Raw genomic sequence first — 24,905 nt, 5'->3', positions numbered from 1 at the left:
TCACCGGGCATCGCATCCCCTCCCCGATGCTTTATTTTCCTTTTTTAACGTCTTAAACAAGCACGACGAGTTTACTCGTCGCGTGAAAACTCGCACAGGTCGTGCTTTTAAAGCGAAGAATTCATCTAACGAGTTGCATTAAGTACCATTTTTTGCCACTGCCTCGTAGAAAGAGCTTTAGGGTTTTTAGTAATTTCTCTTTTTTCTTGTCGCTGTTTCTTATCGCACTTCTCGGAGCACTTTGGATTAACGGGTTCATGACAAATTGCGAAATATTTTATAAAAGGCGTGAAAATCTTTTTACCGGTGGAAGCTTATCAGTGTAAGCTGACCGAGTAAAAGATACATATCTTAATGCTCTGCTATCAAATAACACGAGAATCATTAGACACGATATCGATATCGCTTGATTTATTAATTTCACTTTTATTTTAAAAAGGTTTATTTAACTCTAGGATTTATATTTAATTTTAGACTATCTTCATTTTGAACGGAACTGTACATCGAATTCCCTGCTCGACTAATTGACCGCTAAAAGCGTATTAAATTGCTGCAGGAGTTGCCGCGCGTTCCTCCAATCAAATTCCGTGACTTGTATCAGAGATCGAAGTCGATCGAGTCTCGAAGCACTTCCGTGCAGGGCGGAGATCGTTTCGATTCCCTGCATCCCAATATTCTTCGGAAAGATACGCGACCGATGCGGCGGTAAAGTTTATTCCTCGGAAGGGTGGAGCGGTAGCCCTTTTCCAGGATCATTCGGCCACGTTAACGTCCTTTTTACGAGTTCTCGATTTCTTTATTGCTTCCCGCGGCGCATCCTTCATTCGCTTTTCCAGCCAGTTCCAACTGGGAAAACGAGTATGTATTTATTATACACGCGGTTGCCTCGGCCTACGTTCGTGTACAAAATTCACGAGCCTGCCTCGGTAACTTGCTACGTATAAAGTTACGAATTTACAATATGGCTGGTTTGCCCCTTCTGTCCCGGGGTGTATACCCTACGGACGAGTTTCGTGCACACCAACAACCGCTAAACCTTTGCCTGTCTACCTTCCACCAACCCTGGTTCCGAAGCTCTATCCGATGCTTCAGGATTTTGTTATCTGCTTCTGAAGCCGGTGTTCTGGTATCAGCCGTACGTATTTCCTATCTGGAAACTAACCGGACAGTTGTTATTAATAACGGTAATTTATCTGATCCGTCGAGACCGCAATTATGCTTCCGGGAAGCTGCGATCGTGTCGCACCGTTTAACATAGCGGTTAACTCGTTTTTTAACGATACCAGAAGTCTGATATTTCAGAATAAAGTTCGAATAAACCTGGAACATCGGCGGGGATTAAATTTCCAATATTCTCTGGATGAATTTCAGCATGCATCAAATTCAGTAAAACCACGATATTTGTACCTACCGTTCGAGCGCGATCGAACGTTCAGGTTGAATTTATAGTTTCATTGTTCACTGGTCATTTTTATACAGCTTTAAACAGAGTTGTAGCAGCAGAGTTATAGTTAAATCTCTCGTCGATCGATCGTAGTTACCTTCGATTCCATGATTCTCGAGCAATAACGTTGCATTTCAGCTTCGTTAACGTTTAAGTCGAACGTATTTCTTTATCTTACTTAATTTTTTCTTCTTTCAATTCTTTGTCGTTTCTCTGACGTTTCAATTTGCCCGAAGACCTGGCCAGGAACGCCAAGTCCTCCCCCAGCTTTTATTACCATCTAACGAATAAAATCCTCGTCGAGCTACGTATTCGTAGTAAAAACTTCCCTTGTAACGTTTCTGCTAAAGAGATATCGGAAGCTCGTATTTACCCGGGACCAATTTCACTATGAATTACCCGTCCCCGGGTAACTCGTTCCTCCCGACGTCTGTACCAGCCGGGGGAGAATTCTCCGCGAAACTTTTGCAGTTCTCTCTGTACCGGTGATAAAATTCCTTCCATGGTTATTAACGCGAACAAACAGACAGTGAGACGATGCGGCGAGAGCCGGAAACGCGGTCGTACGAGCGTGTTGCGCCGAATTTCCGACCGCGGCTTCGTGGCCGGAAGCCGCTGTCTCTGTTTCCTGTTCCCGAGCTACCCAGATCCGGATCAACCGGCTTGTTGGAGCGTACACGCGTACGAAAGGGTTGCCGCCGCCGCGCCGTTCACACTCGCGAGAAATTCGATGCACGCTTCGCTGTTCTACCCGAACCCTTTTCGCGAACAGCTAATGCACACTTGAAAATTCCGTCTCCGGAATTTTCTTTTTTATATTATGGTGTTAAAATTACCGGAATCTTGCCTAACAGCATATATCAAGGTCAAGGTTATTGGAGTTGGATTTGTTAATATTCATTTTTATTTTTAATATATTACATCTCGAAAACTAAAGCTAAGTCAAGGGGCCCAAGTTATCGGAATCGTGCCTCCTGATTTTACATAATTAAGGAAGTCAGTGAAAGTAATCATTTTGCAAAATCATGTAGAATCTTTTTCTTTAAAATAAAGAAAAATGCATAACTGTTTGTATGATAGCCGAAAGTGACAGAAGAAAAGGCATTGGATGTTTGATTTATTCTATGTCTCCTCTATGGTAAAGGTAAACGAAACAGAGATAGATGGACAGATAAAGAGAGGAAGTGACGAAGGGGTAGGTAATAGCATCGTCACTGTGTGTCCGTACCGTTTGTACGTATGAACGGAGGGACAGACAGGGTGAAAGAGGGGTAGACAGTACGAGTCGGTCGATACGCGCCCCTTTGGCGACGTAACGTGGCCCATCCTCGTGCTCCCTTCATGTCGTACAATACCCTCGGAACATTCTTCCTTCTCCTCGCATCGTTCTCCTCGATGTCAGCGTCTTCGCGGCCAGCATCCATCGACGCCCTTGCCATCTCTGATTACCGATCAGCTAACGCGTCATACCGGTTTATTCGACGCACCTTGATTATCTATAGAGTTTATAATTTCCGAAGTTTCAGGAAACAATTTTCAAATTATTATCTATATTTTTCTAAGTGTGTTGCAGTATTTTGAACCGAACGATGGATCCATAAAATTTTAAATAGATACGAAAATTTAACTTTGAAACAAAATGTGAATGAAAAATAGAATGCTCGGCAATAAAGCGAAGGGAGAAAGGTATAAGTTTCAAGTGGTCGGCTGTAATAACCAATCAGATACGTTGCTTTGAGAGAATACATCCTTTTGAGCTGACTCGGCCTCTTGAAAGAAATGGAATTACTTGTTTTATGAAGCCATTGTATTTTTTTAATACGCTAATATTAATTCCCTTTGTTTTCGAGCTGCAGGATATTGCGTCTGAGGAGACACTGTCGACGTGCATGCGTCTGTGTATCGTACTCGGTAATTCCTTCGTTTCATGGGCGAATGAGAAATGCCATTTACGATGTACTATGCAGATGCTCATTATTGGCTTCATTATCTTCGTCACCGTACAGACTCTATTAAACGTAGGGAATTTTGTGAAATATGTAACTGACAATACATGGAATGTTGGTTAAATGTCACAGTCAATATCGAAACCAGAAATTCAATGCACAGTGACAAATAATATTAAACAACATACAGTATTAATATTCCACTGTTTTTATCGTGTTCTTTAGATATTAAATATGTCAAACGCTAGAGAAGTCTCGTTAATCGATCATGACCTTTGCGATCTGTATTTATCATTTTATTGATCAATGAATTTTAATCGAACACGCCATACTCTCGGTATTTGTTTCGTTTAACGGATTCTTGTCACTGTTGAGAAATAAATACTCGAAAGAAAATTAAGTCCACGTGGTTGGTATTCCTTCGTGGGGAGTATATCGATCGTTATCTCGAAACGTGCTTAACACGATTTCTTCATCTTATCCTCAGAATGGCTTCCTTAAATCTTGAGGCTTTGAACCGGATGCGATTTTTATGATATTCGCAACGCCTTATCCTTTCAAGCACGAAAGTTACGGGGCGATGATAACAAGAGGATGAATAGTGGCTATCGTGTGATAATTTGCATTTAAAGGGTGTTTCTTAAGTTCGCAGCTTTTTCATCTTTTACTCGTTTATCGCGTAAATCATCCTCCAACGTGCGCTGTCATAATGAATGATAATGATGAATGAAAGAAAAAGTGGGTGCAAGAGAAAGATTTAATCTACTGATTTTTCACACTTTCAAAGTGACGATGGAGATACATCGACACGTTGTTCGATGTAATTAAGCGACCGAAAAAAGAAGCACGAATTTTAGAATATTCTGTGAAATTACTTTTTAGTATCAGTTTCATGATCCGTATGAAAAGACGGGTCGTGTTTCGAAGCTTCGCTTTCATCCTTTCATTCGCGAAAGTGATACGTACTTTTGCGGGAATAATACACGGCTAGTTGACAAGAAGGAGCCGAGTACAAAGGACAGAAGAAACGCTGTAAGACAGGAGGAGGAGGAGGAGGCAGGATTCATGCTACTTGCTCATTATAAATGTGAAACGTTGTACATGCTCGAAAGCCTTGGGCATGTAGCAAGGACATGTAAAGCTGAGCAAAGGACACACGAACCCATCTGTGGCTACTTTGAGTATTACACGGTCACTACTTAACCGCGAGCGAGGGTAAAGGGGCTGGGTTACTTGATGAAAGAAGCGACTGTCTCTGGATGTCTGATACGCCACTGAAGGATCTACTTAATGCGAGCTTACAACGTCGCGAATTACCGACCCACCCGCAGATGGCCCATTTGAGCCATTGGTCAGATTTACAGTTAATTTTAATACAATTTTTATGTAACATAATTAGATTAGCAATTATCGATAAAATAATTAAGAAGAGATAATTAAATAAGTAGAAGAGATTAAGAAGCTCTCGGTGGCACTATCTATATTCATTCTCTGGAATTGCTATTTTACAGTCAGATCGCTTGTTTACCTGCTTCCTCTATGGTCGACTTTTAAACAGATTCCGGGTGACCGTAACTTCGTATCGATTCCTTCTACCAGTACCTACCAGTACCGTGACCCTTTCCATCCCTCCCCTTTCTCCCCTTTTCCTTTTTCATCATCGCCTTGTCCTTCGTAGCGGCAGTACGGATTACAGAGGATCAGTCGATTACCGTGTCGAGGGTTGGGTGCTCCAACACCCTCTATATCGCGCAAACATTGAAGCCAAGTAGGCCAGCCTGGTAGAGAAGTTTAAACGTGGGAACGGAGCGAGAAAAAGAGAATGAAAATCGTGTACTCCTTTCGCGCGGCATTAGAGGCGAGATTTTCTTTTCTTCGAATACTGAAAATGGAGAAAGGAAAACGTTTCCTTTCAATTCACTGAGCTCGCGTGCGATGCAACGGCCAATTCAATGAACCATTACCGGTTTTAAGTAGAATGTAAATGAAAGTAGAGGCAATTTTAAACGGTAACAAGATTATTAAATACGATAAATAAAATCGGAGCAAAGGGGGTCGTGTATGAGTTGAGAGAAATTGTTTTGGGGTGATATCGGGAACCCTTTGCGGAGCGAAACGTTTCAGAGAAAGAATCGAATCTCTAGTGAAATCTGCTTCTGTTTCGATGTCGTGTTGTCGCACGTAAAATGAGAATATACCCTCGAAGGGATAGGGAACGTGATCGAAACGCGAACAACGCCAATTACGAGGCGTATCCCGGCCATAAATAAAAAGGATTCTGGTCGATGGAAATAGGGTTCGGCTCCTTTACCTGCCGCAGTCAGCTCTGATGTTTACGATCTCTTAATCGGCCTTCGTCGAGTACTCCTTCGCAATCGAAACAGTTTGCTCTCCAGGAATTAATTGTATTTGTGAAGAGCATATCTTTCAATAGCGTTACGTAAATATCTGACTATGCTGGGGTGCAAATAATGGGAAAGGGAAATTATGAAGTGTCTATTTAAGGAAAGGAACAATGGAAAGGAAAAGATTAGACGTTATAGGTTCGCTTTTATCATTTCTATTCTATTTAGATATTTTTAGAATCTTGAAATCCACAATTAGTAATTTTATCATGACCTCCTAATATAATATTTTCGTTCATAAGTCATTGTATCAAATTGTAAGGGTTGAATATTTTAAAAAGGAATACTTTAAATATTTATAAATTTAGTTCCAATAATCCTGATAGTGTTAGAGAGAACGTCCTTTTGCACACACGGAAGATTTACAATAAGATTTCACAAGATAAATCAATCACTTTGGGTATTCGACGAGATTTTCCGTAGAGACCTCGAGGGATTTCTCTTAGTGACCGAGACGGTAGTTCGTTAAGCCCAGACCATTACTTCCAGCCGTATAAATATTTATCTACCTGCATTCCTACGTTTGTTAACTTCGTTATCTGTACATCCGCCTTCGCGAATCGATTCTCCGTCTCCCTTAAACACGTTGTTCCGAAAGCATTCCATTTCCTCTTCTTTCACCGTACCTACTTATTAAAATAGTATCGATAAACGACTCTATCCGGAAATCCACCCCTAAATGAATGATAAATTATATTCAGACAGGATAATGGCTCGTCGTGGCGTTGAAACGTCGAAAGCCGCGTCATTTTTCAAGCACACCCTCTCCGACAGTCCCGCGTTGAAAAGAGAAAAAAAATTAATTAGTCCTAGCTGGACCGATCGTTACGATTCAAGGAACCGTCAGTGGTTCTTTGCGATTTTCCATCCCTTATCCTTTTTCTTCGTTGCTTCTGTCTCATACTTCTTAACGATCCACCCTCTACCATCCCTCCCGTATTTCAATATTCAACGCGTCCATTTCCGACTGAACTTCCTTCGTTATATTATGCACGATATTTCAACGATAAATAATCAACGAGTTAATTAAAAAACTTAAAAGTTTTCGCTTTATTGGTTCGGATAAAACAATCAACTATTTACCGGCCATAGTTGATTTTAAGGAATTCAAATGAAATCTCTGTTGCGGTTTGTAATTTCGAAGTGGATCGGACTGAATCGAATTTACAAAGAATATTACCAATTGATTATTACTTTTAAGTAATAATTAATCAAATAGTTGATTGGTTTGTCCGAGCCAATAAAGCGAAAACTTTCAAGTTTTTTAATATTAATAAAATTAATATTTTCAATATTAAAATATTCGAAATTTCAACGAATGAAATTCGGAGCAGTTTTGTGATATTTTCACAGAGGAAAATTGTTAAAGCAAGTATGGATATCATAACCCGGTTGCTCACACAGGAGTTAACGCGACAATAGTGTCTGTAGCAATTCCGGAACGTCGATTCAAGGAATCGCTGGGTATCTTTTGCAAGAAATCCTCTCCCAAAGGGGCGCTTTATCTTCCATTCGGAAGTTGTACTATCCTACCACCCAAATGCAAGAATCGAAAGAACGAGGAAGTTGAAAGACCGCCCCCTCGCGGGGAATCATTTACCATTGCAGATTTCAATGTAAAAACTTTAGTAAAACAAGAATGGAAATGAATTCAAAATTAAATTCAAACTCTAAATCATACGTTGAGTTAGCGAGGAGTCAGCTCCGCTGTTTGAAGGCGAAAGAAAATTCTGTAGGCAAGCTTACAAACTTTAAGACCGGGTTAATAATGGGTGCACACCTTGCTATCCCTTTTAATACCTCCTGCAAAGCTGCCTAAGTCCTCGCAATATTGCAATGCTTATCTGTGAATAATAATTTTGCTAGCAATCTGACGATAATTCGTTCTATCGCACGAAATAGAGCCACTCGGTTCGCCATTCAACGATAATTGACGCTGCATCGCGGAGAGAAAAAAGAATAACGTTACGAACGGAGGGATTGGAAACAGGGTATAGGAAAGAATTTTGCGGAGGATACGCTGGTTCAGATTCGGTGGAATAAATTGTACGGCACCGACGACTTTTCCATTTCCTTCGCCACAGGAAATTGAAGAGTTCGGTTAAATGTTATCGATGTATCGAATTGCTTGAATATTACGACGCCAGTTTTCGTGGATCCCTCGACGTCGCTTCGGTTTTTCAGTCTTCCCTTTCATCTTCCCCTGGTCGTTTCTGGTAAACGTTGCGGTAATTGTCGATCAATAACGAACCAAACGGTTTCTGGCCGTTCTTAATGACCACGGACCGCATCTCGAATTGCATCGACGATTCGAGAGTTATTCGATCCCTTCTTACATTTTATAAAAGTATACTGTAGAATTTTCTATATTAATTTATGTTCATATATAAAGTCATAAAGAACGTTTAATTTGACACGAAAGTAGGTAAACTGCATATGTTTTATTTTAGATTTGAAACGAAGAAAACGGAATTATTCATAGAACTATGAATAATTCATAGTATATTGTCTAGAAGTATAGATATAAAATTTTATAGGTAATATTTATTGTGACTTTGGACATAAAGTGTGATTTTGTAGAAGATGGTCGGCATACTTTTAGCCGGTAGTGTATTTGGCGATGCAAGCTTCAAAAGCCATCGAGAGCATCGATATTTCATGCAAATTTATCAGGTTTAACGTGGATATTGGAAAGTCCACTTCCGAACCAAGTAAGAGAGATAAAAGTTTCGCTCTCGAGCGAGCTCTTTGTACGTTTATTGAGAGCATACGATTGCTTTTTCCTGCTTAATATCACTACTTTAAGGGAGAATATTCGAAAGCTTCTCCCTCTGCGTTTCGGTTTAGAATATAATTACGTTTTAACTTTGATTTTCCACCGGCGACTGCGATGCTAATGATGGTTTCCAGCACGTGTTATTCTCCTACCCTCGCATCGCGAATCGTGTACCTACGTGTTATAATTTGATAATAATGGTAAAACAATGACCGTGTGGGCAACGTGCACTTGCTGTTAATGGGACGGCCACGAAACACGTGTATTTTCTATATTACCTTCGAACAGAGACATTATTAACCACGCTAGTTGTGTTTTACCTTCGCGTCCGCTGTCCTCCGCTTTTGGACGTCCTTATTTTCTCGACAGCTTTCGTGGATTTGCATATCTACAATTTCACAGGACAATGTAATAGCAATCTCATCCTTTGTTCTATCCTCAAAATACAACAAATCTATGAAATAAACTATTGGTTTTGGGAAACAGGGTGATGATAAAAATGAAAACGAAATATATATATATATATGTTTAATTGAACGTTCTCTCTTTCGAAGCTTTGAATAGACCGACTAACAAAAGCCAAAAAACCTCGAACCAGACGGGCCAGGCTTTATATGTATTCATGTATTGAGTTACGAATGCCTTTTTGGTCCAGGAGGATGAAGAATAAACTATTTGACTACGAACGTGTTGTTATAAGATCATATTAATTTTACCCGTATATCGATATAAACTTTCCAAATACTTATCCAAAACTTCACGTTTCAATCAGCAGTACACATATGTACACAAAAGCATTTCTACCTTCACTTCCTAAAATAACTTCGACTCACGTTTCCTGGCACACGATGTGCCAGGAAACGTTCACCAGAACTCAGCGTTTACCGTGTCAGCATTCCCGTGACAATCGGATGTTTCAAAGGCAACATGGTCCAGACTGTCAGCGCCGAATTTACGAGCGGCAGTTCCGCGTCGTGTCCAACCCGACGGTAAGCTCCTTGATTCCCTTCGATAAACCGTGGCAAACAATCCAGAGGGAGTCGTTCCTTGGAAGATAGACCCACCAGCAGAATCATCGGAAAGGTAACGCCAGGAGGATATGGGTCGTTCGATCGTCGAGAAGGAACCGACAGTTTCCTCGAAGATTCGATTCACTTTAGAGGATTCCCGTTCAGAAACTACGTACAGGGTGTCTCAGAATCTCAAATCTAATATCACCATTGATGATTTTCAAAGGAAATGGTTGCCTCGTGTTATAAGGCACCCTGTAGAAGAGGGGACGCGAGATTTTCCCGTGGTAGGTGGCGGCAATTTCGGTCCGCGTCGAGCCGAATTTCGTCCGTTAACTTCCTAGACGAGATTAATGAAAGTTCCCCATTAAAAGAATGCTCTCTGTTCCGGTGGGTAAGAGCTGGCTCGGTTATATGGCCGCATTAACGTTGGAAGAGTAATGCCGCAACTCTGAAAAGTCTGCGAGTTCGCATTGAATGGCTAGACTGAGGCCGGTACGAGGGTGCTCTTGAACTCTATTCATGCGTTTCGCTCTTTTCATCGGAGGGGGAGAGGGGGCCTCTCTTTTTCTCTCTGTTCTTCGCGTCCGACCGTTTCGTTTGCCGTCCCTCTGACCCTTTATCCATTTTTCGTTATCATAACGTTGCCACCGCGGGCGAAGTGGTCCGCTGTGACCGCGTCACAAAGGTGCCCGGGTCTAGCGTGGCTTGATTATTCATCGCCGCGAAATGTCACGTCCGTGGATCGTGGTTCGTGCACGGGAAACCGGAACGAAATAATGTAACGCGGGGTAGCTTGCACATTTTTGTTTTTTTGTAAAATGCGCCGTTTTAGCGTCGCGTCGGTTGAATTCACTGAAAGTTGCGCGACACCCGACGATGAATTGTTGAAGCGAAACCGAAGTATCACGTTTCGTTTTTCAATTCATACCTCGATGCTATTCGATACCTTGCTCTTTGCGACACGTATCCAAGGAGGATGCATCGACGATAACGGAAGCAGACGTTCCCAGATGGTATCGATAACTTGCGGCCAGTGGGGACGAACGCGTTCCAGGGTGCAGCTGGAAATTATCGTATCCCGGACGATAAATTCTCTCGGAATCCCGGTGCTATTAGCTCGAAACGTGCATTGATGCTCGCCGCGGCGAGATAATTTGCTTGCTTTGTTACGGGATCGAGCAGGATGTAAATAAAGCGGGTGAATCCGAGGGAGCTAGAGACGGAGATACAACGGATGGACCGAGAAAAACAGAGGATAGAAAAGAAACAACGGGGAAAAGGAGAAGAAAGAGATGGTAGAGGATGGGGTTGCTGGGATTCAGGAGAGACACCACGAACAGCCAATACGATTCTACCCGTAAAACGAGCGGGGTTACAGAACGAAGGGGAACAAAGTGCAGTCTGCAACACAAAAGAACGCGATATCTGCGAAAGCTAATAACTAACAGAGATTTTAAATTTCGATTTGAAATTCACCGGAAATATTCAAAGGATTAGACAGATAAGAGAAGAGAATTTTTTTTTTCTAAAATTTAGTAACAGAATGCAATCCAGGGCATTGCTACTGGAAAAAGGAGAGGAGAAAAAGAAGGCGGGTAGTAAGCGTGGCAGGGTTGAATGGATCCGGCGCATTTAGGATCACAATTGAGTGGAGTCGAGCTGCAACCACCGTTCGTCAGCCCTGTAACGGTTCACGGGAGGAAAACTGTTCTCGTAGCTTAACGTTTCCTAATTCCTTCAGCCTTCTCTTTTTTTCCTCGTTCGGCCGCGTAACAATGGACCAGTAGCGGAGGCTTCTAATTGCTCGACTCGAATTATTCAGCCCGCGAATAGCTTAATCGTTGCCGTCGTTCCACCCACGAAAGTTAATTGCCGATCACGCTAGCATACGCGCACACGTGAAACGCGGACTGTTGCTTTACGGCTTGCGCACTGCTCGCTCAGCGGTCGCGGTGCAATGAAACGATATTGAACTGTTTCATTGCGTTCGATAGACCGCAGGAATTTTAACTCTTTCGTCGTGGCGAACATAAACCTCCATGATATTGGTGGACGACCAACACCACTAGTCATAGCACAAACACCTACCTAATCGCCTAAATATCCTAATCACGATTCCTAATACAATGTTCTTTGACCATTGTCCCTATCATTACCCATATACAATAGAATATAAAAGTCTGCAAAATTATAGAACAACCAGATTTCAGTAGCTACTAGTCGAGTGCATATCCAATTAAGTATCTAAGAGTATCCTCAACGTGTTGTCAACAATATTTTACAATATTTATTTAGTACATGTAACAATAATTGTATAAAATATTTTACTCCAATTTCCGTCTCTCAAAACGTACCGTATTTCGATCCCTGAACTCTGACACCCTTCACGCTCCACGATTTGTGATATTCATTTGCACGGAGAGAGTTCGCGGTAAATTACGCGTCGCGACGCCGCTTAACCCAGCATCGATGGTAAACCGAACTGTCCTCGCAATCGAGCAAAATGTTGCACGACCATTTTCTACTGTTCCGCGTACGTATCGAGGTTTTTCGTTCTTTTTTTTATTTTTTATTTTAGTATCGAACGTATCGATCTAGCGGCCCTGTTACCAACTGTATCATAAACAACGCGCTATTGGAAACGTGGTCGGAGATGGCCGACGTTGGAGCGCGAGCAAAAAGCAATTTGATTGATTCGTTGGCTATTTTACGGGCGACATGTGGGCGAACGAATGAAGCGTCCCGACGCGTGATCCACCGGCATTCGTTTCGTTTAATCAACGCGTATCCCGCAGCATGGTTAGTTATTACGAGGAGTTTATCAGCCGACGGAATCTCAGCTAGAGAGAATTAACTTCGCTAGATTCATTGGGCTTCGAATCGACGCGGTCTCGTGGCCGACGCTAGATCACCGTCGCTCCTTTTAATCGTTCCATTGGCGCGTGCAACATTTCGTTATTCACGTTTCGCTGCCTCGGTGTTATCAAGCATATTCCATCGTGCGCCACCGGATCCGCGTCGTGTCCACGAACCTACACCCTCGCGAAACGGCTCGCCTACACGAGCTTTCTCCGCTTTACCGGCCCGTCTGACTGACAGCTTTTGCGATAATAAAATATTCCATGCTGAAACAAAAGTGTGAAAGTTTTTTTCAGATGAGAGTTTCGAGATTCCTTTCAACCGATTAAAACCTTGCCTCTCGGTCCAATTCACTGCTAATTTCGATCGATATAAAAATAATGGTCTTATTTTATTATCGAAACCTTATGGATAAGATAGAATTATAGAAGTTCCCTTTCTGTTTGATATAAAATTCTGATTCATTCACCCTCGCCGAGTGTCATCTTTGAATTGGGATGGTAACCACGCGAGAAGGATTGATTAGCTCTCCAGTGACGCGATTCAAAATGCATTTCCCTAAAGCCAGTCGCTCTAATTGCTTAGAGGGGTTACAGTTGCTGTTTACTTATTTATCGGGTGTCAAGCTCCAGACGAAGAGGGTTACACGAGGCCTGGCACTTTCTGGCTCTGGGTGTGTTAGGTACGACGAGGCTGCACCGGAGGCAGCCGTGTTTGTAAATTAATTGCGATAGACGCGATGCATCCTCTGCTTTCCTGATTATCGAACCCGACTATTTGTTATTCTTCAATAAAACTTCTGAAATTTTTAATATTTTAGGTGGTACGAATTTTCACTTATTGTAATCGATTAAATTCTACTCGATTACACGTTTGCATAAATAAAACGTAAAATGCATCGAGGTGCAAAGGATTTAAGCAGTGCAGTAGACGTTTGGTAGAAAAGCTCGTCTTGCGAAACAGCGTCGAAGGAAGCCAACGATGTCTGATATCGTAGGATAAGAGAATATCCCATAACAGAATTCCAGTGTCGTTACTTTTAATTAGGGAATCCCCCTTAAACGTTGTTCCAGCCACGAAGCGGAAAATCGCCAGGCATGAATATTAACACCTTGCCCTTCGCTTCTCTTCGCTCCGTTCATATTAAACGTTGCGCAATGAATTAACTTTGCCGCGGATTGAATTAATTGAGTTACGATGATTAAAATGCAAAAACGTTGCCATGTAAATCCGTCTGGAAGACGGTCCGCGAGATGCATTCTCACTTTAATATTTTCACGAAACCGTGAATTGATTCGGTAGATCTTGTTCGATTTAATCTCGTTACAAATAGCTGGTATCTTTTCAGAGTAGTGGATGCTGTTGACAAATGTCTGGTCGTTTGTAGAGTTACCAACGTCGTATTGGATCATAATCACCCACCATTAACGGTTTATCCGTGTATTAATTCGCCAACTATGAATCAACGTGTAATCCAACGTCAACGACCATTGTGTAGGTGATTTCCCGTAGGCAAACTTTGCTTTCGATTTAATAACAGGAATATTCGATTTTATAACGTATACATATCCCGTGGATAGTCTGGCTGTTGTTTAACAAGTTGTTCCACGTGTAATTTATAATTGCATTAATCCGATTAATCGAATAATTTCATTGTTCCATGTATTTTACACTCGAACGAAGAATTAACTCTTACGCTCTGCCTAACAAATTAATTGAACGTTCAACGAGGAACAGTAGGTACGCAAAGTCGCGTAACCTCGTACGAAAATTGAAAGCATTAGTCCCATGATAAAGTCAGGGAATCGAGGCGCAGCTACTTTAATTCAGCCCCGTCGTTCGGGCTAATTGTTAAACTATTTTTGCCGGACGTAATTAAAGTCGCTCGTTGCGCTGGAAAGATGTTCGGTGTAACTCGTTTTACCGAGCGAGTTGCCGCGGGGCTGCGGTGTAATCAGGTTTATTTAAATCTAGTTTACGATAAGGGTAGTTAACATTTAATGCGTCGAATAACGAGATACTATTCTTTATCGTAAACTCGTTAACAATGCCGGTGTTTAGAAAATAACGGGCTAAGATAATTTGAACTTTCATTGAAAGTCCCTTAACTACGTTCATCGTTTTAGCGACTTTAGGGGAGGGGAAAAAAAGGGTTGCGCAGAAGCCGTGGAGAGTAGACTGTTGATCCAAAAAGCTTCGAGGCACGTTTGTCGTGTTCGCGAGAGATTAGGTTGGCTCGGCTAATAAGAGCAACTCAAACACGTACTTTTTAATGAGAGCGTCGGCCGTGATGCAGCAGTGTTCGACGAAAGCGGAAACGAGATCATGCAACGAATGTTTGATCCTCTGCGTTTCGTACTCTTCTTTTTTTTTCTTTTTTTCACTTGGCGTTTGGCTTTCGTTCGAATTGAATACCGCTTTAACGATGAGTTTCACGCTCGGCTCGGCTCCATCGGTTCCTGACCAATTCGTGCGAATGTTATTTCGCGTAATCTGTCGAAATTCCGACGTGTTCGTGTTGAATTTCCAGCCACGATGTTCATTAACCCATCCACCGATACTCGCTCCATTATTATCGTATTATCGATCTGCTAACAATTGGTTGAAAATCGATTTATCGCAAATTTCGGCAGCTCGATTGCGCCATTAAGCATCAACGAGCCTTATTGCTCGCTAATTAATACGGTAGATTGAATTAGTGTGACGTGTGAAACGGAATTAATACCGAAATGTTTGAATGGAAATTCTTGACGGGATAATTGATGAAGAAATTCGCTTCTTTTTTCTACGAATTTTTCATATTCAGAGAATTAATAATTTTTTAAGAAATCGGTGTTATTGGTTCAGTTTCCCTCTTCCCTATATATCAATATTACATTTTGATCAATTTCCTTCTCTCGTCGAAAGGGTTAATGAATCATTCAAGATAATTTAAAAATTTTTTTTCTGTTAACCATCGCAAGATACCGTGCGGAAATACACGAGAATCCCAGTAGCAAAGGAAATAAACGATTCACGGATCCCTTCCACAAATCGTGCACAGGGGTGTTGCATTCTCTCTTTTCCCTCAACCATTTCGAAAACTCGAAAGTTCCACGTCTGTCGAATTCATGCTGCCTTGCGAAACACTTTTCCACGCACACTCGTAGGATAATTAAACTGCTGTTCGCGGCAGCATTGTACGGAAAGCAAATTAATTCAACCGTGGAGTTTCCATCGAGACCGGACAATTTAATCCCCGACCAGACGGCCTCCTGGACGAGTCAGTTGATGTTTTATTTGATGTGAAATCGATGCTGAAAAACTTGAAACGCACCACCTTGAATCACAATTGCGCCGCGCGTTTATTAGGCCAGCGTAATTGCGTTTTCTATTCGGCTCGCGAATTCGTTGTTCCATTTTCTAGCCGATTCTTAAATACCTGTCGGCCACAGTATTGCCCTCGAGCAAGATTGCTCTCCTTTTCAGCCGACCTTTCAACGTTCTTCACTTGAACTCGTAGATATAGGACGCTTAGGAGTCTATTAATAGACCTTTTTTTTAATTGTTCTCCAATGAATACCAATTAACGTGCTACTCGACGTTATAACGATTCGTCCGTAATTGAATCAAAATAACAAAATTTAGGCGTGCTCAGGAAGATTGATACAAAATATTACTCCAGAGAAATAAATGGATAAAAATAATCATTATTATTTAAGATTGCTGAGTTTCTCCGCAAAGTACAATCGATTCCGATGAATTCCGATTTCTCCGTGGAAACTGTCCATGCGAGCACCATCGTCTAACCTAGCTTCGTGTCTTCAAAGTGGTGCACATAATAGTCCCATAGACTCGGTAATAGCTTCGAGATTGTTAGGGTCTATGAAATTTCCGCGGGTGGAGCGTGCACTTAAGCAGTCTGCAAGTATATACGAGGGGAAACGAAGAAGGGGAAAGAGAAGGTCGGACGGGGTAGGTTTTCAGCAGCATTTAAGAGAAATTTCAGCCCTTAAATTGCTGGATAGTAGTCCGAAAATATCTTTAAGAAGGGAACACTTTCTCACCCTCCCGATCGTTTATTGCATTCTCCATAGTTGATCCTGTCGTGTAAGTTCAATGATTAAACGCTTATTTTAATTCTCTGCAATAATTATTGTTGGAACATTGCACTCTGTCATCAGAACTATCGATATTATGTTCTCGCAGCAGTATGATTGTGTAGGTATGTAGAAAAAAAAATGTTGATCTTACACACGAGCCATGTTTCCGCAAAACAATCAATTTCCGGTTCGCTGGTTAGAGAAGGAATAAAATATTGCTGATACGTGTTCGGCCTGCGAACGATCAGTCCGAAACAGGGAGCAAGGGTTGTTTAAAGTTCGGTTTCTCGCCGGGTAATATTTGAAAATCGGTTTATATTCGCACGAAGGAAATGTAACTAATTCAAGAGATCGGAATAATGAAAGAAGAGGGTATCAGGGTGAGCGGTGACCCGATTCTTCGACTTTCAGAGGTTAAAAACGGATGTCCCTGTAGACGGCAAAGGGAAAGATAATACAAAAGAGAATCGATGTGAGTACAGAGCCACGAACGATAACATTCTGTTTTTGTTTTATCTTTCGACAGCCATTTTACCGATTATTTCTGCTTCTCCCACGATACGACAGAATATTACCTCGGTTCGTAGATTTCATTCTGTAATTATTGTAAAATATTACGCACCTTGTCACGAACAATTACGGAAGATTTCAAGCTTTGCCATTTAATTGAAAATGAGAGGAAGTGGCAAAAGCTCGTCATAAATCTCAGCAGTTTCATTACCACCTTCCTGACATTCTGTTGCCCAACGATGCTTTATTTCAGAAACACTATACTAGCTCGAAAATAATTCTCAATGCGACGATACAGTATCGTTTACCGAACTCGCCACGAATTTGACTTTCAACTTGTGCACAGTTCGTTACGCGAAAAACGTCGCGTCGTCGCTGTTCTTCTGCTCCGACCGCTTCACTTTCGACCACTTCTACTTGTTATACTACGTGACCGTCTGTGGAAAATGTTCTTCAATTTTACTCGACTCTGCTAACAGCAGGGAAAGATAAATAACCTTTTACTTGTCGCGTTCTTCTTTCCAGAACGAAAAGAGTCCTCTCTATTCTCGTCGACCTGTCGGATGTTAACCCTTTGCACTCTGACTTTTTCTTCAAACAGAGCTCGATCGCTAATTTTGATTTATTTCTTATCTCCTGTATAATTAGAAGAATATTTAAAAATTAGAATAACTATTTTTCCATGAAATGGAATGAAACGAACTTAATTAGAATCTACTCTCTGTTAATTAAGAAATCATCTTCTTTACTTAGAAATAATGTTCTTTTTAATTTGTTTCAGGTAAGTTGACGCAAGCAAGATGTTACTCGAAGATCGTTTACGGGTGTCGGTGGGTTTGGTAAGTCTCGAATGATGTTTCATTAAATAGACTTTCGCTCAGTTCGAAACTTATATATTGATTTAGTAGCGCGAATAATATTTGAACATAAAATAAATTTGTAACGTGTCGAAAGATGAAACAGTCGATATCGCAGCTCCACTTATATCATCGAATGTCATCGCAGATAAGCGGGATCATCTACGAGCTTTAGTACGTAAAAGTATTGATTATACTTTACCTAGCTTCACCGCGTTTCACGTGTCTTTTTTTTCTACCCCTCGTACCTGCATAAACGTCGCGACGCTACCGCGTCGCGTTTCGCGTGCGTCCACGTTTTTGTCGCATCGGGGCTATGTTAATTATTAATCCTTTCTGTGAATGATAAAATTACGATTAACCGTTGCAGACCGGACATGTAACACAAAACGTTAAATGTTCATCCGATTATTTTAATAAATTTTCTTATTTTAGTTCGTTTTCCATATTACGGAGGTACTTTGATGTGAAATTGGGTTGGTACATTTTCAAACTCATGTAACTAAAACAAGTATAGTACAATACTTCCCGAGTGTTATGCGAAACGTCGTTCGCACTTAAGAATACAAGAAGTTCATAGCCTACATTCGAGAAGTTCATTCGCCCCTGTGCATTTAGCTTGAACGCTTTACCTTTGTGCGAAAAAGTTTCGCGATGAACCTTGCAACTACGTTTAAAGAGAATTTTTTAAGTCTACACTGTTACATAGATAATATATTTTTCAATGTTTTATCTTATATGACGCCAGTAGTTTGCCAATTAAATTGATAATTTCTTTAATTTCGGTAAATAGAAATGTGCTCTATATTATTTACTGAATTTAAAAAAAATTTACGAGAAAATCATATGCGAGCTTGAATATGCGTTCTCATTGGCGCTCCTTGAAATTTCCAAACAGAAATCGATCGAAATCGCCTATTAAACAGCAAAGAGCTCTCCTCGCGAGCAGTGTAAATATTAGAGCATCCGTTGTGAAGAGCGATTCGAGAACGGCCAGCCATTCGATTGATATTCGACAATTATCGCTCGATGACTTCGCTCTAGATTCGAGTGACACTAGTTTCCCTTCAATTACGCCGATTAGGGGTGTCGCTAATGATCCCTAATGATGCAACGACTTGCATGGATCTCAAATGCTAGCCGAGTTATCGGTGCAGCTAGAAAATAGCTCTGAGGAAAGAAATAGAACGCGAGAGGGTGACTGATACAGAGGTGACCGAATTTTCTGTGATTCTGTTAAAATCGAAATAGAATTAATAGAATAATTTAATCCCTTTGCACAGAGTAGTAGAATATTTTACTAAAATATACGAAATCTTTATTGAGATTGACACAGTTCGATTTCACTTCTGATATTATAAAATTTATCATTCGTTATAACATAATTATAATTCTTAAAATTGTCCAATTTTTTCTTCTTATTATAAAGCAGCGAATGTTGCACAAAACGATACGAATGAGTTGAAAGAGAAAGAATTTGTCGGAGTAATTATTAAAAAAAGAAAAAGAAACGCCATCGTTTATCCTATCTCGTGGATCTTTCCTAAATCATCCAACTCCGCGCGGTTATAAAAGGGGCTGAAGTGGATTTGCTTGGGAAATAGGAAGCATAATAACCGAATGAAATATAGCAACGCTAACATGCGATTTATTTGCAGCATCAAATACAAACTTCACTTTTTTCCGTTCGCGTATACGATGCTTTTATAACTATCTCTAGAAAAATATCAACAGAATTTTCTGTTTGGATTCGTGTCCATTGGGAAAACCGTGTCGTTTCATCGATGATATTTTTCCGAAAGTATAATCATTTTTGTTAATTAACACTAGTAATTTCCTACACAGCCATAGGGAACGCATTTCATAGCGAACCGGTTGATTACCTATGTTTTAATCACGTATCAATACCTGTGATTTGAAATTCGATGGAAGGTGTAATATACCCGAAATTGGATTTTTCTTTCGATGCTATCTGAAAGATCCACGGTCAGAGTAAATTAAGGACGCGACGATGGAGCTCGGTTGAATTATCGGTCGCTTTCGGTCACTAAAGTAATTTCACGTGCTGAAAATACTACTCGACAACGTTATCGTTGTACTTCATAGCCTTCTGTGTGCTTTGATATGTTACGAAAATATAGTCCGTCCTAGATTTTCCAGAAACCGTGAATGTAATTGGAAATTTCTCAAGTAGATTTGTAGCGTAATGAAAATAATGAACAGAAAAGGCGAATCTTCGATAAACGCGATAAACGTACAATACTATTGATACATCAAATAACCGGCGTATAATTCATATTTGCAAGGATTTTCGGTGATACGTCGAAATTTGTTATTTGCATATCGCTGAAGTACTACTGTAAATTAAATATTAAATCGTTATCGGATACATTTCGAGAGCCGTGTCCAAAATCTCTCGAAACGCATAGATGTCGGATAATTTCGGTTGTGAAGCTGATGTATCGATCATTAAAATTTCATGGGTACGAATCTCTTGCTAACTCTGTTTCTGTGTTTATAAATTTATTAATCCATTGATTATTTCAACAAAATTTTAAATTTCAAACTTTAAATCGATATGCCACGTGTTCAGTTCTTTTCATTATCAAATAAAATCTTTCTTGAAATGATTTAATGGAAGAATAGCCTTAAGGATGAGACGAGCAGAAGAATGTGGGATGAACAAAGCTTTGGTGAGGCCGGCACGGTTGTTGGTGGGAAACGATGCGAAGTAATTAAAAGTCGATAGAACCTAGTGCCCTGCTGCACGCTTTCTTCCCTTCGTTCCCTCGTTCACTGGCCCTTTCTTTCTTTCCCTCGCCAGCTCACGCTCTCTCGGCAACCCTCAGCCGAGTGGCTTCTATGAAAGTTTGCACCCTGAGAAGCGTTCGCCGGTGCTCGATCGCATTTCCGAGGCTACTGTGACTTCCTCTTTGATTTTCAGTTACCACTTGGTCCGTAAGTGCGTTCTCAGTTGGCAGTGTTGCTAAAGTTGTTTAGCGACGCGCGTATCTTCTTGGTTCGTTTGTTGGTAGTTTGTGGCTCGTGCTCGGTCACGTTGGCGCCGGTGACTTTTCAAAGCCACTTTTCCAACCTCTATCTGGATCCGAGTGGCTTTGTTTACCGAGACATATCCATTCTGAAACTGTCAACGCCAATGTATGCTTCCACTTTCTTCGACCACTCTGCTCCATCAATCTTGAAATGCTGCTTTTTTCACTGTGCCGAGCATCGATGAAACTGGAATTTTACCAAATAATTCAAATTTACTTTAAATTATTATTATAAACCCTATAGTTCTTCGTGGTTATTTATAATAGTTTCCCTATGAAAGAAGGTAATTCTATATGAAACAAAAGCAGCTGGTGGAATAAAGGATTAAGGAGTGGCCGGTGAATTCGCAGGTGGTTCGTTACGTTTAATAATAATTTCATGGGATTATCCGTCAGCCGCTCATCGTTCTGGTCACGCCCGGTATCGATTACAGCGTGTAAAACGTCCAAGGTCCTGCATGTGACTGTATACGTCAAAACAGAGAGGGTTGTAGCGTATAATCGATATTTATTCCCGACATGCTTAATAACGTCTAATTACTTCACTGGCGCGTGTCAGCGTCGTCGATCGATAGACGAGCCTGGTGAAAAAAGCAGTTTTTTTTTCTCGATTCCACTGTAAAAATTTTGTTACCCAATCCCTTCGATCTTTAACCAACGACGTAGGGTCACTATAACCTTGCCCATTTTAGTTTTATTATTTTATTTCTGTTCCTCTCGAATTAAGGCAATCAGTTCGGATGAATTCGTCGTCGAAACAATCGAAACGTCGAGATTACTTTACGGTTAATGGACCGATCTCTGCCACCATCTTGGAAACGATTTTTCCATCGTTCTCGCGGGATTCATCCCCCGAAAACTGGGTCGATCCTCTCAATCCTACGACTTTCGAGCCAGACGAATTCAGATTGCCAATCCCGCGTGAATGGTTTCGTAGAAGGCGTACAATCGCTTCTGGATTCAACGAGGTTAAACATTCGATCAAAAGAAGAGCCCCCAAAGTGATACTCTGAGATTTTTAATGAACTTTTGCACACCGATACGCCGCGTCGTTATGAACTTTTTTCCTTGCATTTACGGTATCAATATCGCATGCACGACGCATGATTCAGTAAATTAAAGTAACAATTTTGTAGTAATCACTGTGCTACGCTTTGAAGCTGAACGTTCTGTGGCTGGACTCTTGTAAGTAGTATCGTCCGTTATGGTCAGACGGTCTTTCCGCGTCCAGTGCAAGCTATCGATCAGTGACGCGAAACATGATGTAATCTTTTAATTCTGATATAATGGAATCGTTTCAGGTATTCGTTTGAAAACGTTGAACGATTTTATTCAGTCAACTGCAAATAACATTGCTGAATAGTCGAATAAAAGGAGCTTAATATCGTGAATGTAATTTAGCTGATTTAGTAGGAATGAAATGATTACTAATGATTGATTGAATTCCTTTCGTATACAAATTAGTAATTGAATTAATCGATCAGCTTACGGGATAGCATAGATATATTGGTTCGTATCCGTATTCCGGAAGTCTTGGCGGGGGTTAAGCGTTCGCCTAATCGCGGATTGTACCCTTTCCATGCACAATTGGCCCGTGAAGGACATAACTCGGCTATTAATGCGGCTAGTAGCGATGCAAAGCATCGATTTGCTCGTCTGGTTACGGCTTCGTGTAACACCGACCAGCTAGTTATGCGAATTATAATGCTGAACAATCCCTTCGTTTCGGTTCGGTTCGATTCCCTTCTTTTTTTTTTTCACTCTTTTCCGACCGTGGTAAAAATCATGAAAGCCTCTTTGAACGAAATGCGTTCATAAAAGGGATGAAAAAGGGGGGCTAGCAGGAGAACGATGAATACCATTCCTACTTTATGAAACTCAATAGCGGTGATCGTTGGACCGGATAAAGACGTGCGGAAACAGGAAGAAGTTTCTACTCAGCTTTTACTCTATTTGCTCCCTATGATATTTGAAATTGGCTAACTTTGAAATACGCTTTTTTATTTTATTCCTCGAACATGCGATCAGATTTTTCTAGTAAATACCCATCCTTTTTTTCTCTACCGGACCTCCCTCTTGCTTTATTTATCTGTACAAATGTACGATACCGTTCCTAGCGGTTCCAATATTTATTACCGCATATATAAAAGGGAAATAGTTTTCTCGATAAACGATAAATTTTTTACGTCTGTTGAGGAAAAAACGAATTGCCTCGGTCGCGTTTAACTCTTCTGAGCTAGAAAGTTAGTCGATAAATTTTTACTTATTTTTTGAGTTGTGTGAATTCGATACTTTAAAACTTGGAAACTTTCCCATTTTTATTTTTGAAATAGCAAAATTATTTTTTATAATTTTTATGAATTTATACTTGTACGTAAATTTGTAGTCTGTGGAGGATAGCAGTGTGTTTGTAAGATTAGTATTTACAAATGTAAATGTGATTACTTTGTTACACCAGATTACCACGATGCATGCAAACGCACGTGGTACGATGATCCGAATAATTCCCTGCAAGTTTCCGAAGGATAATGGTTACTTTCACGCCCTCTATGTGGAAGATGAATTTTATCCCTAGTCTAGTAGTAAATGACGATGTTGGTACGGCAGGGAACAGATTCCTACTATATCATACTCGAGGATGAGAAAGTATCCTCTGTTAACGATCGATTTTACAGTTCTATCTGCTTACAGGAAGTTTTTATTACGCAATATACCACGTATTATTATAAAATAAAATTTTCATCTGTACTTTCGGTGCGAAACGTTTGCTTTAAAAGAATTATTCGACACGATATTAGTGACTGTAGGTAATCGAACACCTGTACCAGTGGACGGTATCGACCCCTGTCCGTTTACCGACTAGTAACTTTTCTGCTGCTATTGGCTGCACTGTCCCTAGTTGTATTTTCAAAAAAGCAGGAAGGAATTTTCCCAGATTCGCGCTAGATGGTAGGGCAAGTTTCGTAGCCGGTTACAATCAATACCCGGACATGTATGTACCACAACATTTTCGTGTTTTTGAACTTTGAGTTGACCCGAATGAGATCGATGAGATCGTTGCTCGTGCGTCATACCGTTAATGCATGAAATTATGTAATAATTTTTCATGCTTCACAAAGTTTCGTCCCAAAGAAACAGGTCACCGGGTAATCTCTTTAGTTCTCTTGGAGACTGTTTTGTTTGAAACGATTTCCTGTTTCGTTCATAAAACAAAGAAGTGAAAAAATGGGAAACAGAATTAATTAAACAAAGTCGTAATTAATTGAAAAGATTTTCATTCAAGCAAACACGATTGGAAAAATTGTTACCGTGCTTGTAGTTTCATGAAATTAAAATGAACAAACCGTCGTTGATTAAGACTAACAAATGCGATAAATAAAATAATTGATACTTCCCTGTGACGGAAACAGGAGAAAAAGATAGGAAAACAAATCGCAGATAACATATATTAATCATCGTGTATGGTCGTTAATCGAAACGCATCACTGTCAATTTTATATTTAGTATAATCACGGCTACTAGGGATCGACGGTGTAAATCAATTATCGAATGGAGTGGCGAACAATGGTGCCGCCAGAAATCGATAATCTCTAATTGAAAGCAATCAATTGTAATCCTTCAGTGCGGCGTGCAATCAGTGTATAACGCGGACACGCCAGTGTCTATCTGGTTGTCTGTCCGCTTTAAATATTGATATGAAAATGGTCTGGACACTGCAGAGAATTCCTCGCAGCCTCTAATTAGCGTGCTCCCCGAGGAGGGAGTTCGAACAACGCTCCAGTTCGTTAACCCATTTTAAATAGGGGATGTTGAAAAAGTTCCTGCAGTCATTTCATTCCTGTTTTATTTCTCCATATATATCCTTACTTTTTATAACAAACAATTCCTTTAGTCTATCGTACACCTTCGCGTTCTGATGTTTCAGAGAATTTCCTTTTAGTCCTGAAAATGAAATTACCG

The 24,905-nt window shown here is 40.6% G+C and overlaps 1 protein-coding gene across 3 annotated transcripts in view; it reads left to right on the top strand.

The window, feature by feature from the left end:
• LOC114881550 (neurobeachin-like) overlaps positions 1-24,905 on the top strand; it is a 102,830-nt gene that overhangs the window by 24,713 nt on the left and 53,212 nt on the right. The window contains exon 2 of one of the 3 annotated variants that reach the window (XM_029198486.2): positions 17,817-17,874. The exons of the other annotated variants lie outside the window; for them this stretch is intronic. Within the exon in view, the coding sequence (XP_029054319.1) occupies positions 17,817-17,825 (9 nt within the window). The 3' untranslated portion in view covers positions 17,826-17,874. The remainder of the gene's footprint in view (positions 1-17,816; positions 17,875-24,905) is intronic. 3 annotated transcript variants of the gene reach the window in all.

The sequence above is a fragment of the Osmia bicornis genome, chromosome 4 (assembly GCF_907164935.1).
Source record: "Osmia bicornis bicornis chromosome 4, iOsmBic2.1, whole genome shotgun sequence".
Taxonomy (NCBI): domain Eukaryota; kingdom Metazoa; phylum Arthropoda; class Insecta; order Hymenoptera; family Megachilidae; genus Osmia; species Osmia bicornis.
The sequence above is the reverse complement of the archived record's forward strand: the minus strand, read 5'-3'. Positions and strand labels throughout refer to the sequence as shown.